Source organism: Ambystoma mexicanum, chromosome 12, assembly GCF_040938575.1.
Source record: "Ambystoma mexicanum isolate Mex_15411 chromosome 12, UKY_AmexF1_1, whole genome shotgun sequence".
Classification (NCBI taxonomy): Eukaryota; Metazoa; Chordata; class Amphibia; order Caudata; family Ambystomatidae; genus Ambystoma; species Ambystoma mexicanum.
In genome coordinates this window covers 174959131-174976830 of record NC_090936.1, presented here as the reverse complement: position 1 = coordinate 174976830, position 17700 = coordinate 174959131, and the positions used below count along the sequence as shown (strand labels likewise).

The window sequence follows — 17700 nt, the reverse complement described above, 5'->3', positions numbered from 1 at the left end:
ACACAATGTAGGATTCATCAGCCTGGTTTCCTGGTCTTACGCTTTCTATTCTCGAAAGTTCAGGAAAGTAATGGTTCCTTGTCGTAAAGGTCAAGGGAACTTCCCTCCTTGGGATCCCCTTCTGTATTGCCGTCTTTCCTCTCTCGTTAAAATGCCGTCTCGAAACTGCTGTTTCCTCAAGTGCTTTGCCTCGCTCAGAGTGTGCTCTTGTGCTCTGCCTTTTATCTGTGTTGGGAAGCTTAATGGAAGTCAGGTGTGTGTGATGGTCAGTAATTGCCTGACCTTGCCTGGCCATTGTATTGGGACATGTCAGGTGTGTGCTCGGGTGTTAGTTTGTTTTCCCTCATAGCAGACAGACCGTCAGAAAGTGTTTGTGTAGTAAAAGGGGGAGGGGAGAGTTCCTAAATATCCTACCTGGTACGATGGGGTAAAGGTGTTACAGGGAAGGGGATACCACGTCTCACCATCTGGTGTCCCACTCCCCAAGACACTCACCCATGTGATCCTCCTGCACTGCTACACCCCCAGGAACTTGGTGCAAAAGCGATGGGCATGTCCTGGCCCCCTGGGTGGCAGATCCCCTGAGACTAGTGGGTGATACACCTTCTGGCTTCTCACAACAGCGAAGCAGGGGTACACACTTGACATGGTCCAACTTTGCCTCCTATCTCGGGTCCTCGTAATGCTAGAACCACGGAATTTGGCAGGAAGGAGTCCAGTAGCACAAGTTGTCGATTCCCAAAGTTTCAGCCCTCAACGCAGCATGGCAACATCTGCAACACAGTAGCCCAAACTGAGCTGGGCAGCCACTGGGGCACTCCTCTTCGTAGGACTTCGAGCTGACATTGAGAATAGATGTTCCCTCCTCTCCAAAGATCACAGCTCTTTTGCGGGACGGCTGAAGATCACCAACAAGACAGGGCTGTTCCAGGACAACAGCAAATGTTGGTTGCCAGGCCTTCTACCAACTGGTCTACGGTCTCCTCACATGTCTTGCAGCTGGACAGGATACTTGACTCCTTCAGGTTTTTTTCTAGGATCTCTAAAGAATGGCGCAGGGATCCTTTTCCTATTCAAAAAGCAGGTAAGTGCCGAAACTCCCACTAGCCAATTCAAGATCTGGCCCACACACATACTCCAGCAGTGGTCTAATCAGGACCAGTGGTGGCACAGCTCATGCATACCATTCAGACACACTGAAACCAAGACAGTCACAACCCACTTCATGGCAGCAAACCAACGTGGCCAGTAGCCCGTAAAAAGCCTCAGCTTTCCTGAGTACTGGAAGTCCATATAAGGATTTTCATGTCCTCACAGGTCAGGAAGAAGGGTTAGAGAAAAGAGGGTATTGGGACCAACGGAAAACATTGTGGCATCGGCCATGTTTGGACGCTAGCCACAGTAGGGTGGTAAATGTGGTAAGGCTAAAGTAAAATACACACAAAAATGGCAAAAAGTAACTGCTGGCATCAGCTTGTCCCTTAGGCACACCTAAAGTAACCAAACATCCTCCGAGTATTAGTCTAGGGTGAAACAAAAGGGGCATGTTACTGCATTGGAAGATGCATTGTACAATGATAAAAAGTTACCAAAAGTAATAACAATGTAACAAGAATAGGGGAAACAATGTTTCACGGTACTGGCATGTCAATTTCACAACGACAAATGAGCAAGAGCCAGTGTAGTGATTGCAAAAAGAGCAGGAGCGATAAAAAAATAAAAGCAAAATGTTTGGAGGTCCATAAAAATGAAGGAAAAGGCGCTGTAATGAGAAAACTTTCATAACATTACAAAACAAGACAAATGCAATTAAAATCAATTAACAATGAAAAGCACTGCTTTTGGATCGACAGTCGAAGAAAGCAGTGGACCTGTTCCTTAGAAGGACAGGAAACTATATTTAGAAGCCCCAAGATGAGTGATGTAGCAACCAGTTAATGGCATGAAATAAACATGGGGGGAGGGAATGTATACAAAGGTCATTTAAAAGAAAGGACATTTCAGAATTCCAAAACTGAGTGTGCAACTTCGGTTTACATACAGCCCGATCCATTACTTTATGAAACAGCCGATTACCTGGAGAGCAAATTCCATCAGCATCCAAAATTTCATGTCTCCAAATTGGTTTACGTGTAGCTGCATCCAACATTGGACCCATTACTTTATCAAACGTTTGGTTTGTGTAACGCTTCAATGTGCATTTTGCATTTTTGTACACAAGGCATCGTCCAAAGCCTGAAATACACAGTTGGCAAGAGGTAAACATGTACTGCAGGCATCATTTCCATCAAATCTGGTTTAAAATTGATTATTATAGATATTCAATCATATGAACAATGAATCAGATGGAGGGTGAAATACTTCATGCTAAGAATCAGCCAATCAACTACGACCTACAGCATCGATACTACAATCATAGACTGCGTTGCTTCATTGGGATTATTTGGGCCAAAAGTCAGCACTTTTACAGTTATTCCGCTGGGAACGTTTTCGTAAAGTAAAACTAGCTAATCGTGCATCATTACTGCTTTACAAGAAAGATGCCCAAAGTAATTCAGAGGCCATTTCACCAAACATGAAGAGGGTCCCAATCAATTTAAAAATAGAATAGCACAGATCATGCTTTAACTTGTGAGATTTACAAATCAAAAAACCTGTACAGGCATCTTGTGCTGAACTCGTTTTCAGCATTCTTCTCTCTTGGGCTCCTCTCCGTTTGGTGAACCATCTTCAACCCATGAACATGACCTGACCTCAGAAGATAGGAAACAGTCTGCAAATCTGTTAGAGCAGCAAATGGGATCTATGTGATCACTGCGCGCCCAGTAATCCTGAGGACAAACATACTGAATGCGAAAAGGGAGGCGCACAGTGATCACATAGAGCCACAACCCCTCTATCCTTACTTACCCTTTCTCTGCTGACCTACCTTCACTCCAGAGCCTGTCTCGCCCATCTCCCTGCAATAGGAACTTGCGTTCCAGGGTCTTTTTTTCTTCAGAGTTTTATTTTTCCTCTGCTTTCCTTTCTATGCCTGTGGGGGATAATGCTGCAGCCCCTGAATCCCGTTTCACCATACAAGGGGAGTGGGGGACACCCCCGAAACCCCTGCTCCCCTTGTCGGTGTATAAGGATTCTGTATTTCCGTCATTCCGAATGCACGGTAAATGCGCATTCACCATTTATCCATTGAAAACGGTTGATACCCAGCAAATGTCCAAAGTAAAAGGCTGTGTTTCTTTTACTGTTAACTCAAAAGTTTAAATATGTCAATATCGATACCTAAGGTGTTTCTTAAAGTGCTCAGTTTTCATTGATGCTATTTCACAGCGTTGTATCCCTCTCCTAAAGATTAGTGGCCCAGCCTAGATATTCCAATACTATGCTACTCTGCTCCCACACAGACATCTATAGCTTAGTCTGTTGCCCTTAACCCCTTAAACATACACTTTGCAATAGTGCCCCCATTCCACATAGCCATGTCTACCTGGCAAATAAGTCCCTTTACTACCACTGAACGTACTACTATGGATAATAGTCAGATCCCTACTGCCAATCTCACTGGTACTACTGTTATGGTTAATATTACTACTACTACTGGCAAAACCTTTTGCCTGCCCTCTTACCCTTGCTGCCAAGTGGACCCTTGTCATGTGTGACACATTGAGCTCGCCCTGGCTTTTAACTTTGCATGCTGGGACTTGTAGTCCCAGACGTACAATAGGAAAAACGGAGCTACAAGTTCCAGCATTCAACAGGAAAAAGAGGACGGGCTTAAGGTGAAAAGCATGATATGTGGCCACTTGGCAGCTATGTAGTACTACCTTTTGGTGCTGTTACTAAAGGTACTGCATCAAGACTGCTGGTGGTAGTACTACTGGCCCTAGTAGTACACCTGCTAGTAATCGTACTGGTGAAACCTGGCATACAGCCGTGTGGGTCCACAAAGAGTACAGACACAGTGAAGTAAAACAGGTTTTATTAACAAGAACATCTCAAGTCAAACGCAAAAATGTCAGAACAGACTTTTGTAAACAGTTGCACCAATTAAGTGAGTACTCCCGCAGTTCAGCCATCACTCACAGTCTCCATGTTTCTCCTTCCAAAAGTCCTCTGGGTGATCTTGTGATGGTGGGTCAGAAGAGTGTCTAGTACTTTGTCGGTCCGGTCCTGTAGATGCTGCTCGGTTCTTGCTCCTAGCCATAGATATAGCTGGAGTTTCCCTACCGCTGACAATGTAAAACAGCAGAGGCTGCAGATCACAGTCTCCAAGAAATAACTTAAAGAGGGCCTTGTCCAAGGAAGATCTTAAGAGGGTGTTATCGCCTCAGGTCCTCATTTTTACCCTCTGTAGAAGCACGTTAATCTTGATCTAGCCCTGACCCTGCTCACCTTCATGCTGCATGCTTTTCCTCCTCTCACTGTGGGCCTGACCCCTTTAGATAGGGTTTCTCCCCTACCCGTGCCTTGGGGCAATACATGCCCTCCCGTTACTTCCTGCTCTCACTAGCTACCTGTTCACTAGGCTTAGAGGTTCTCTCCAGACTCTTAACCTCTAGTCCAGCCTCACCACCAACCACCTGCTGATGGGTCTCCAACCATGCACAGATGTCTCTCTTCAACCATGTACTGATGTCTCTCCCCTCCATAACCACCTGCTGATGACTCTCGGTATAACCATGCATCTCTCCAGTCTGGTGCTGCTGTGTCTCTCCAATCACATGCTGATGCCCCTCTTCGACCACCTGACCCCCTCTTTCCAACCACCACCTGAGGGTTCTCTCAAGCCACTTTGTTTCTCTCCATCCACCTCTTGAGGTCTCCCTCCAGCCACCTCCTGAGGTCTCCCTCCAGCCACCTCCTGAGGTCTCCCTCCAGCCACCTCCTGTGCTCTCCCTCCAGCCACCTCCTGTGCTCTCCCTCCAGCCACCTCCTGTGCTCTCCCTCCAGCCACCTCCTGTGCTCTCCCTCCAGCCACCTCCTGTGCTCTCCCTCCAGCCACCTCCTGTGCTCTCCCTCCAGCCACCTCCTGTGCTCTCCCTCCGGCCACCTCCTGTGCTCTCCCTCCGGCCACCTCCTGTGCTCTCCCTCCGGCCACCTCCTGTGCTCTCCCTCCAGCCACCTCCTGGGATCTCCCTCGCCCTCTTGTCTTCACCTTCCTCCATTCCTTCCATTCCATTACTCAAGTCCTTTCTCTACCTCCTTATCCGATCACTAACCTGCTTCCAATTCCTCCCACAACCTTCTCCAATTGCCGACACCTCTCCTTCCAGGGACGTCCATTTCGTACATGAGTGGGTCTCCCCATGCGTCTAGTTTGGACTTTAGGGCATGCACATGTGTATTTCTAGTATAGTAATCATGTGATTGGTTAGAAGGTATTTATTAGTATAATAGTCAACTTAAATGACATTCTATACAAACAAAATAAGTAACAAATACATGAATTATATTCAAAATAACATTAACAGGGCGTAGCCAAGATGGCGGGGTGAGTGGACGTGGAACCTTGGAGCTCCGTACCGACCCACGGGATACGAAGTATATATCTCATCAGGTACGCCAATGAACAGAGCGGAGCGTAGCAGGAGTTGAGGCAAAACAGCTGTGAGCGGTGGTGAAGCACGATGACCCCGTGGGCAGCACGAAAACAACAGCTGCGCTGGAGCCGCGGCTCCCACCTGCAGAAAATGGCGGGCGGATACGGCCGGCACTAGAGAGTGGAGGAGAAGCGAGTGGACTGATGAGCGGAGGTGACAAAGCTCCGAGACCCGGCCGGGGGGGCTGACCAGCTACAAACACGAGGTATCCAGAGAGGGAGCGGAGACACCAGCGAGAAGGAGGATTCAGAAGGCAGAGGCCACCCGCGGCGTGAACCGCCAAGCTATGCAGTACGGCAGAAGCAGACAGCGGAGGAGGAGGGAGCCGCCAGGCATGAGGACACGGAGGGCCGGACCGATAAAGGTGCCAATTTGGAACGGTGAGCGGTTAAGAGAAAAGGAGCCCGATCCGGACGGGACACCCGAACACCGTTCGAAGAAGCTACGGGACGGAGGAATGTAGGAGGCAATGCGAAGCGCCCGGGAAGATGGAAACCGCCCATCCAGGGGGAGGCGGTGCAGAGGAATAGGAGAAAACTAGTCGAAGACAGAAGGCTTATGACCACTCAACTGCAGAATCATGTGGACCAGGAGAATCTGCTAGACCCACTACAATCTGGCTTTCACCCAGGTTTTGGAACGGAGGCGGCATTGTTGACGGTCTGGGATGATTTGTTACAAATAGCGGATCAGGGGGGCAAGTCCTTGCTGGTTATGCTGGACCTGTTAGCCGCTTTTGATACGGTGGACCATAGGACTCTGTTGAGACGTCTGACAGAAGTAGGAGGGGTGGGGGTAAAAGCCCTGCAATGGTTTAGATCTTTTCTTTGTAGTAGAGAACAACAAATTTGACTCGGAGATTTCTTGTCGGACTCGGTACTACAAAGTTGCAGAGTTCCCCAGGGGTCCTCCCTTTCCCCACTGCTTTTTAATCTATATGTAAAATTACTCATGGATATCCTGAGAAAGCATGGCATACAGTTTCACTCGTATGCGGATGACACTCGGGTGTTCTTGAGGATACAGAATCAAGAGGAAACATACGAGATAGTGGAACGATGCCTACAAGAAATACAGGGCTGGATGTGTGTGAATCAGTTATTGCTGAATGCCAGCAAAACTGAAGTAACCGTATTTGCCTCAAAATACCATCTACAGAAGGAGAAATTGCATCCCCCTTGCCTACTGGGGACACAGTTGAACTTTTCTAAGAAAATTAAACATTTCTGTGTCTGGGAAGAGAATATGGGAATTGGAGCTCAGGTCAGTGCGAAGGTGCAGGCAGTATACCACTCATTGCGCATATTGAGATATACCTTACCTTTCATTGCGAATGAGGATAGAGCGGTAGTTATCGGTACTCTGGTCAACTTGAGGCTAGATTATGGTTACGCATTGCTGTCGGGTATCCCAGCCTACCAACTGCGAAGATTGCAGGTGGCCCAAAACGCAGAAGTCCGACTGGTGCATAGGGCAAAAAAAAATCAGCCCCAACCTCTATTCTGAGAAAAGTCCTACACTGGTTGCCAGGAAAGGAGAGAATAGAGTTTAAGGTCCTTTGTCTGGCCTACAAGGGTGTGAAGAAGATAGGACCAACATACTTATCAGACAAAATCAGGAGGTATGTTCCCACCCGACAGCTGCGCTCTGCAGACCAAAATCTGCTTTACATACCAGGTACCAGGTGTGTGAATAAAGGGGACCGTAGATTTGCAGTCTATGGTCCTAGAGCATGGAACAAACTGCCCAGAGAAATCCACGAGATTCAAACCCTCTCGGGTTTGCAGAGGGCCGAGAAAGCGAATCTATTCTGTTAGGTATTCCTTGTGTATGTTTGCTGGTGCTAAGCAATCTCATATGACTTAGTTGACCGTGTCATAGACAAATGGCAATTGATACATCTGCGCCCAGTTACAATTTCATTTGTCCGGTGCGTGTTATAAATACTCAATTCAATTCAATTATACAGCGAAACGATCGGAGAGCGAGCAGAGCAGAGGAGCTCTCAGAAAGCAGGTGAGGAGGAACCTGGGCCGAAAAGAGTGAACACAGGCTGAATGGACTGAGAATTCACGACCCCCCTGGGCCACAGGCATACGGAGCAAGGGGGTGAAGGCAGCTATACTGAAAGTGCTCCGAAGAGGGAAGCGGGGGGGCCAAGAGACTACAGGAAGCAAGGGGCCAAAATATAACCCCTAAGGCCCAGAGTATGTATAGAGGAGCACCATAGGCCCCATCCCAATAACAGCCAGCCTGATTAATCTAAGCCAGCTATTTATAGGGCCTAGCTCACAGAGGCCTGTGAGTGAACGGGATCACAGGGGTGCGAGAGAATTCCAGGGGAGTGAGAGGGGAAGCCCCTCCAAGATACAGGAGAAGATCCAATGGGTAGGTGTACAGCCTTGATGGAGGTATAAAGTCTGTTAGAAAGTGGACCCCACAGAAGACACAAGGAGGGCCCGGCAGCAGGGGAGGACTAGGTAACCCCTCCGCCTGTCAACCTTGATCATCCAGTGTTCTCAAAAACATAAAGATGGACATACTAAGAGAACCTTTGAATACAAATGTTCCTGTATTTAGCACTGTATTGCCTTTTATTATACTGACTGTTTTTTTTGCAAAGAAGGCGCACTGCAATTGTTTACACGGTTCAACAATTGAATGTATTTATGTACCCTTTTGCACTTGTTTGTCCACTTGGTTTTGTAGTTAATATGTTTTTTCTATAATTAACAAAATAAGAATATAACAAGAATGCAGAACTTATTGATTACCCAAGGAAAACCCTCTTCATTTAAAAAAAGCAAGGGGTTTATCTGCATCTTAACACTAGCTAAATAATAAAAAGCTATGTGTACTCAATAACTGTTTTTGCTCTTCTCTTTGATTGAAGGCTAGTTAAAAGCAGACTTTCCTATAGCAATACGAAGCATGAAAAATAGGAAAATAGAAATCCTTTACAGAGAATATATATGTAAAGAGATAAATGCATGTGGCAGGACGCCACCTTTTGTTTCCAAGGAACAACTGAGCCCAACAGGGAGAAACCCCTTCATAAGGGCAGAGACCCAGACTGGAGAGAGTATAAAGAAAAGTGCAAGGAAGCTGAGGGAAGGTAACAGAAAGGAACCAAACAGAGGAGCAGCAGAGAGGGCGTGAATACAGAAATGGAACAAAGGAAAGCCAATGGGCCCGAAAAAGAAGAATATAAGCCCAGCAGAGCGGGAAAAGGAAGGGCACCACAAGGGACACAGCCAAACAAAGCTCCACTTGGGAAAACAGACGGACGGCACGGACAGGGGAATGGCACTAACCAAGGAAGACCTGCTGGCAGCACTAGCTCAATTTAAAGGGGAGCTCACGGAGACAGTCAAGGTGGAAGGAGCAAGTATAAGGGAAGAACTGTCACAGGCAATTGCAAGCAACAGGAAAGACAGACTCTCTGGGGGAGAAGGTGATGGAAATGGAAGAACATTTGACGGAACTGGGTGCGAGGAGTTAGGAATGGGCTCATCAGGCGCTGAACGTGGAAGAGAGGATAAAGGCTGTGGAGGAGAAATGTGCGGTCTTAGAAAACAGGTCCAGAAGGGACAATATTCGAGTCAATAATCTGGGGGAGGGAGTCGAAGACTCAGACCTGGAAGCCTACATTCGAGAACTGTTTGAAAGCCTTGTGGAAGTAGACCAAGCTCTAAATACAGGGATATAACGAGCGCACAGAGCGGGCATTCACGGAATGGACCCAGGGGCGAGACCTCGAGACATTCTGGTGAAATTGCATAACTACAAGGACAAAGCGCAGCTGGTTGGGGCAGCAACAAAGAAGGGGAAGATTTTTGTCTAGGATTGCGAAGTTCAATTGTTCGATGACCTTTCCCAAACCACACTGGTGAGAAGGCGACTATTCAAGTCACTCACAGAGTACCTGAACAAATTGAAAATGAGGTATAGGTGGCTGTATCCGGCGATGCTACAATTCTGCATGGGAAACGGGGGGAAAAAACATATCACAGGTAGAGGAGGGTCTAAGAGCCCTAGGGATGCTCCAAGGAGAGACAAGCAGGAACAGCGCGAATAGTCTCCCAGGGGAGACACATGGAGAAGCAAGAACCGGGCCCCAAAGATGGGTCACAAACAACCAAGAAGACGTGAAAAGGAGCATAGTATCTGCTACAAGACAAATGGACTAGAATATAGCCTGATGAGAGTAATAGTGGGGGGAAATGCGGGAGGACGGGTGAAACTATCCACTGCTCACTGGTGGGGGCCATGTTGAGAACCTGGACAATGGATACAGGGACAGTCAAAAATAAGGGGGAGGGGTAACCAGTTTGAGGAGTAGTAAGAAGCTGCAGGGAGAAGGCTTGATGAATTACAGGGAGCAAGGGGTGCACCTAGGCAACAATGGACATTTAGTAATACGGGGTGATGTACAAGCTAATTTCATGGAATTTCAGGGGACTGAACAGCCCCAATAAGAGGGTTATGATTCTGAGGGAATTGGACAAGGAGGAACCTGCAATAGTCTGCCTACAGGAAACACACTTGGCCAAGGGAGATGAGGGGCGTCTTAGGAGTAGGAACTATCCACTATGTGCTGATCAAAGGGGAACTGAGAGGCCAGAGGTACACCCTAGCTTCGGTATATGCCCCCAACCAGGGGCAAGAAAGATTACTTGTTAATTTTCTTGAAGAATTAAGCAAGTTTGGAGAGGGTGAAATAATTATCTCAGGGGACTTTACCTTACCTGCAGATCCGGTGTGGAATAGGTCGGGAGGTACAAGTGGTCACGCAACGGGAACAATGTCCAAATATCTGCTGGAAAGATTCCAGGAAGAGGTAGTGAATGATGTGTGGAGGATATACCATCCACAAGAAATGGTTTACTCCTTCTACTCACATCCCCACAAGACCTACTCCCAAATAGACTACATCATGGCAACTAGAAGGGTAGTTCAAACAGCAAACGGAACACTGATAGGCAATCTGACAATTTCAGACCACGCGATGATCTCACTTGAATGGGAGAGAGGAAACTTGAGTTGAGGGACGGGGGATGGAGACTGGAAGAATACATTCTAAGAGACCTTGAGGTGAGGCAGCAAATGGAAAACAAGATACGCCAGTTCTTGGAGAAGGGAGAGGGAAGTGAAGACTTGGGAGGAAGATAGGACATATTCAAGCTACACATTAAGAACCACTTCATAAGGGCTGAAGAGAGGAAGTGAGAGGAAAGGAGGGAAGCGAAGAGGAGGCTATAGGGGAAGATGAGGGAGCTGGAGAAGGTGCATAAAGAAAAAAGGAACAAATAAAGTGGGCAAACATCTAGCCCCTGTGAGAGGCCAGCTCAAACAGAACCAATAGGGCGGTGCAAAGCACCCTACTGAGGAGCAGGCAGAGATTCTATGAACATGGCAATAAGGTGGGGACAGCGCTAGCACAGCAGATACGAAGTTGGAACAGAAGGCGTTCATAGATTTCATGGAGGATAAGGGGGGTAAACTGCTTTGGGGCAGAAGGTGTGGAGTGTGGTGAAAGAGTTTTATACAGATTTATACAGGGAGGAGCAAGTGGTGGAGGAACAACAGGGGAAATACCTGGAGGGCCGGGAAGGGACGCGCTTCACCCAGGAGCAAATTGAGCAGTTGGAGCAACCCATAGCCTACGAGGAAATGCTAAACGCGATAGCTCGTTTGAAGGGAAACAAGAGCCCTGGGGAGGATGGACTAACGAAGGGGTTTTACAAGACATTCAAGGACTTATTAGCTAAAGCCCTATCCGATGTGTTTAATTGGTTCCAAGAGGCAGGGGAAATATCTACATCAATGAATATGGCACATATCACTCTCATCCCGAAGCCAGGGAAAGACCTGCATCAATGCGCCTCGTACCGCCCTATAGCAGTGATTAATGTTGATGCTAAATTGAATACGCGGATACTAGCGGCAAGGCTGGAGGGGAATACTCCCGGGGCTGGTGAATCAGGACCAATCAGGGTTCATTAAAGGTAGAAGCACATTTGACAACATAAGAAGAATACTGCATATTATAGACAATGCGGGGAGGAGAGGAGGAGCTACACCCACCTGTCTAACGGTGTTAGACGTCGAGAAGGCTTTCAATCGTGTCAACTGGGCCTTCATGGAGCGAACATTGCAAAGGGATGGACTGGGTCCGAAGTTTAGGAAAATTATTCAGGCTAATTACCGAGACCCACAGGCCAAGGTAAGGGTGAATGGGGGACTGACTGATTCCTTTCTCATTAAGAGAGTAACAAAGCAATTCTGCCCTCTCTTCCCTCTCCTATTTGCCTTGGTGCTGGAACCCTTTGCAGGCTGGATTAGGGAGAACGGGGAAGTCAAGGGGGTAGGCTGGGCAAGGACACAGCATAAAATAAGTCTATTTGCCCATGACGCGATCCTGATGATCATCGAACCGGAAAGATGGCTTTCAGCAATCATGCAGGAAATACAGATCTTCTCCAGGGTGTCAGGTTTCAAGGTAAACTGTCGGGAAGTCAGAGATACTGAACCTATCCATAGGCGAAAGGCAGAGACGACAGCTGGAAGAGAGCAACCCGTTTAGGTGGGCGCAGGGACCAGTCAGATACCTGGGGGTAAACCTAGCAGCATCCATACGGAAAATAGTGGGGGCAAACTATCGGCAGTTAATAAAACAAATAAAGGTGGATTTAGGGAGGTGGAAAGGACTCTGTATCTCGTGGTTCGCAAGGATAGCTATAGTTGAAATGAACATACTGCCGGCTCCTATATCTCTTCCAGGCGATTCCCCTGGCACTTCCGGGGAGGATGATGAAGGACATTCAAGATTGTATCATGGGATATATCTGGGGAGGGATGAAACCGAGGATAGAGAGAAAGATGTTATTTAGGCGCAAAGCCCGGAGGGGAGGGGATGTGTGGGGAGGGGGGAGGGGGTTTGGCATGTCCTAATATAATGAAATACTATCAGGCGGCGCAGCCGAGAGCGCTGGTGGAATGGGGGAGGGTGGAAAATGGGAAGCACTGGATGTGTTTGGAGCAGGCAGTGGCAGGGGAACACCTGTGGAAAATCTCTGGGATGAGAGTGGCTGAGACCCCACAGGGACTCGGGGAGAATTCAATAACTAAAAACACCATAAAAGTCACGGATAAACTAAATAAGAGATGAAGGTTATCTCCTTGGCCACTCCCGAAGACGCCCATCTTTGGCAACCTGGTCTTTCCAAAGGGCAGAGAGTATTCTAGATTCAAACGGTGGATGGAAGGAGGGATAAGGACGCTAGGAGATTTATACGAGGGAACTCACTTCAAGTCGTATATAGAAGGCAAAAGGGATCTGGGCCTAACAAATGAGGACTTATTCGCGTACCACCAACTAAAACAGTGGGCAGGAACACCTGCGATGATGGAAGAGGCTACAAGGGAACATACAGAATGGGAGAAGCTAACCTCAGCCTCAGAGGATAACAAGGATAACAAGGGACTAATATCAGCAATCTACACCTACAGGAGGGGGAGGACGACGGGAAAGCCCTGAAGGACAAGTGGGGAAAGGTGAGGGGAAAGACATTCACGGACAAGGAATGGGACGGGGTACTGAAAAGCTGGTTTACCTTGGTTTACCTTGCACATCTCACTGCAACACAGAGAATTACCATAAAAAGTGCTACACCAATGGCACTACAATCCGGAGAGGCTTCACAGAATGTTTCCCTCAACCCACATTTGGTGGGGATGCCAGCAGCTCAGACACTTCTGGCAAGAAATGAAGACAAATAATGGGAAATGATAGAGAATTCGTACCAACAGGGAGGAGCGGAAAGGCTATGGGCCAATGTAATGCTGGCGGCAAAAAGATGCATACCTAAACAATGGAAAAAGAAAGAAGCCCCATCTATCATACAATGGTACTACTCTGTATGGGATACCGTAGATGTGGAAAGGAGGAGGCCAACAATACGAAGCTCCCTAAAAAAAATGTACACAGTTTTGTCACCCTTCATACACTATGCAATTAAGGACACGGCACACTTGTACATTCCGAGGAGGTTACAGGCACTGGGATTTCTGGATTGAGAGGTTGACGGGATAGCAGCTTAAGGAGGCTTAACTATCTACTTGCTAGAATTGGAGGGAAGGGGAGGAGGGCATAGGGGGAAGTTTCGTTTGAGATCTACACATAAAAGTTAAGTATTGCTTTACCATGTTATGATGCATTATCTTAATGGCGATGTATGAAAATTGCTTTTGTAAATCTTTATGAATAAATAAAGACTTGGTTGGAAAACAAATAACATTAACAGGTCAAGTAATGTCATTCATTAGTTCATCGATTCATCCAATAATTCCTTAATTTAAAAAATGTTGTGTAATAAAAAATTAAACCAGTAAATTTTTTCGGTTGCATGTGTTAAAATTGTGACATAAATAGCCGTTTACACAAAAAATCGTGGCAAAAAGGCTGTGGTTTTGCCACCGCAATCCATCTAAAGGATGCAGGAGACACCCCCGCAACCCTTGCTCCCCTTAAATGGTGTTATGGGGTACACCTTTACCGGGTCAAACCACAGCATTTTTGCTGCAATGTTTTGTAAAGGCGACATTTTTGCAGCGATTTTATTACTGCATACCATTTTTTCTCCATGTATATACCCCAGAGATAATCTCCTTTGAGTAAGAAATGCCCCGATTACCATAGGCTAACAAATATTTTCCATAGATTAATCAAAGCATCACAGAACAGAAGAACACATTTTGGTCTTTCCAAACATAAATCTACACAGATTCTACACGATCTAAAGCCTATTAAGTTGCACCCGAGCACCAAATACTTCCATAGTCTCCATAATATTAAATTGAATTCACATGTTCTCCCGCAGAGTATAGAAACTGGGGAACTCTAGATAACTAGAAGGATGATGAAGACTAGGAATATATAGGAAGGTAGTCCACCAAATGTGATTTGGAAGCAAGGAACTACCATATTCTGCGCTGAAACAAGGGTCCCAATATGTTTTTTAAACAGTTTTCAATTTGGCTGCCAAGGTCCTGTGTGGAGCCATCTCTAAAAGTTCACACCAGGCCATGCCCTCTCAAATTAGCCTGTTACTAATAGTGATCTCTCAATAGAAAAGATGGGTGTCCCCTACTACGCCGACAGGGGGGAGAAATTAGACAATATTTGTAGAACAGTGGTCCTGTCTGGCGGGAAAAAAACTTTGATTAACACATTATAGCTAGACTGACCTCCCGGTGGAACAAGGAGGAGACTCAAATAGACCCAAATCTCATGTATCATTTGAAAAAATATATACATTTTTATTTTCTGAACAAATTGATCAAACACATATTAAATCTTTATGACCTTTAATGCATATTGGGTCTTACTCAATAATATACTGTACATACAAATCACTGTACTAACTCTGACAGCTCATAGTGCACATTTCAAAACGTCTAGTGTACCATAAAAAATATAAATTCAAATTAAGTCTGCCTTTATGTAAACCTATGCAACCCACTCAGTCTTTCCAATATTTAACAAGTAGAACAATTTTAACAAGTAAAACTATTTCCGGTTCAAAGAATCATTTTTCCTGCAAACAAAGGGCACCGCCATGGGCGCAACATTCGCCCCCTAATTATGCCATCCTTTACATGTGGGCATTTGAAAAGGCATTAATTTTCAACAACTCTAATACTTTCTACCAGGCCATAACATTTTACAAAAGGTATATAGGTGATGATATCATCATCTGGGACAAAACCAAAGGTGACCATGTCCAGTTTTTGACATGAACTAATACCCTTAATGAACACCTTAAGTTCACCATGTCCGCAGATAACAACTCAATACCTTTCTTGGACCTTTTGGTTAAGACAAAAAATGGATTTATCGCCGTGGACCTTTACCGTAAAGCCACGGACAGGAACACCATACTCCATTTTGATATCTTTCACCCCCATTCATTACGGACTGGTATTCTGTATGGTCAGTTTTTGAGGGCAAGGCGGAACTGCGGCGATAAACATGACTTCTCTTTACAAGCAGATATAATAGAAGATCTTCTGCAGACTAGGGGTTACCCGACCCATGTCCTGAGACAGTCACGAAAAAGAGCACGCCATCAACATCGGGATATTCTGTTATCAAAAAACCCCTGTGAAAATCCAACTAATACACGGCTGGTGTGCGCTATTGCATTAAGCACCTACCATCCAGCTATCAAAAAGGCTATAAGTAAACACTGGCTTTTGCTACAGTTAAATGATTTCAACTTGGATCTTCCTATGTATGTCCTTAAAAAAGGCAAGAACCTCAAAAATTGGCTATCCAAAGCGGACAGAGCCCAAGTGAAACAAAAACCAAAGACTATTTAAAAAATCTGGGGTATGAACAAAATCTGTGGCCATTTTTCATGCGGTTACTGTTACCAACGTGCATCTACTCTGACAGGCAAGACGGTGATGATCAACAATAAATTGTGGCACCTAAGAGATCATACGACTTGTAATTCTAAGAATGTCATATATTCCGTTACCTGCCCCTGAAATAAGACATATGTAGGTAAAACATCTAGGCCAGTGAAACTTAGAATTACGGAACATAAGTCTAAGATAAGAACTAAACATGCTTTGTCTCCCCTAGTACCTCATTTCCTTGAGAACAACCACAGTTGTGTTGAACTTACTTGGTGTGTTCTGGAATTAGTCAAAGGCGTGGATATGTACGCAACTGCCACCAGACTCTCCATCCGTGAACAATGGTGGATCTATAACGCCCAGAGTCTTTCAGCAGGGCTCATTCTCCAAGAAGAGTGGATTCTGGGCTCTTGATTTATCATATGCCCTGTAGATTCATCATATGCCCGCATGTATACCTTATTACAGGGTATGGATCCCTGCCCCATGGACGGCCATCTATAATTAGCTATTTGTCCATCTTCTCGCTTCGGCTATAGGTGAACATTAAATAAGTACTAATGGCTATAGAATTAATATAGAAAATCTCTGTAAGTATACCTTCTGTGGAATTTCGCCATGGAACACATAAGGTTGTTCCTTCCAACCGGCAAGACCTTATAGTAACAACTATCTTGCTGGTATCGTTCCATGGCCCATTGTGACTTCGGTATGTACTTCCTTTATATAATCCATCCATGGGTCATCTTAGCCTGTTTAGGCAGAGCTGCCCTGTACAAATGCTGGTGCAACAGTGATTCTGCGGCTGCTGGGGCAATAAAACAACTACCAGTTGCCCCTAGATCTACACAGGAAATTGAGGTTAGGCAGATCTATTGACCTGTTTGAGGGGCTCCTGTCGCTATTTCTCTGGTGGGCTGAATCTCTGGAGGTTAGTTATGAGACTTTTTAGCACAGTACGTGATACATCTACTAGTCCTATTTCTACTTCTCTAGTTTGGAAGACCTTGATTGGAACGTCTGACATTTACTTCTCGACCACATTTAACGGTCTAGTGCAACTGTAGCACTATACGTGAGGTGTTACGTCCCCTTCGGCTCCGCCTGCACTTAGTTGCATAAAAACGCCTGCCTGTGATCAGGCAAGGCATTGCTGAAAAAACGCATATGCGGTTTGAGGAGGAGATGGCCCCCAACGTTACCACTGTAAGCGTCAAGAAAATACAGAGTCTAGATAGGCTCTATATGTCAGGACTAGCCATGAGATAGTTTAAATACTAGCCTACATTAGAGACTGGAGATAGGGTAAGCTGTGCAATAACTTTCATTGTCCACATTGTTCAATTGCCTGCTTTGATACTGAGGGAACATGTGAATTTAACCCTAAAAAACTTAGATTTTTGGTGCAAATTAAACGTTTTAATCTACAGCATGTCCACCTGTAGAGACAAATATAAATTAACTGAATGCATAATATATTTGTTGCTTTAGAAGTAGGCGCTGTTCCTCTTAACTATCTAATTAAAGTATTTATTCAGCCTTGCGGTTGTTACTGTGCTGAATTCGCAAGGTGAGCACTGCACCTGCATTACATGCCCTCAAGCCCACAATGAGCCCAATTTGACCGGCCTTTTGACCTGTTTTTTTTTAATACACAGGTCCATTAATTCAATGC

General features: G+C 45.8%; 1 protein-coding gene across 1 annotated transcript in view; it reads right to left on the bottom strand.

Moving 5' to 3' along the window:
• POLR3B (RNA polymerase III subunit B) overlaps positions 1-17700 on the bottom strand; it is a 1940302-nt gene that overhangs the window by 414120 nt on the left and 1508482 nt on the right. The window contains exon 21 of the mRNA XM_069628254.1: positions 2077-2235. Coding sequence (XP_069484355.1) covers positions 2077-2235 — 159 coding nt within the window. The remainder of the gene's footprint in view (positions 1-2076; positions 2236-17700) is intronic.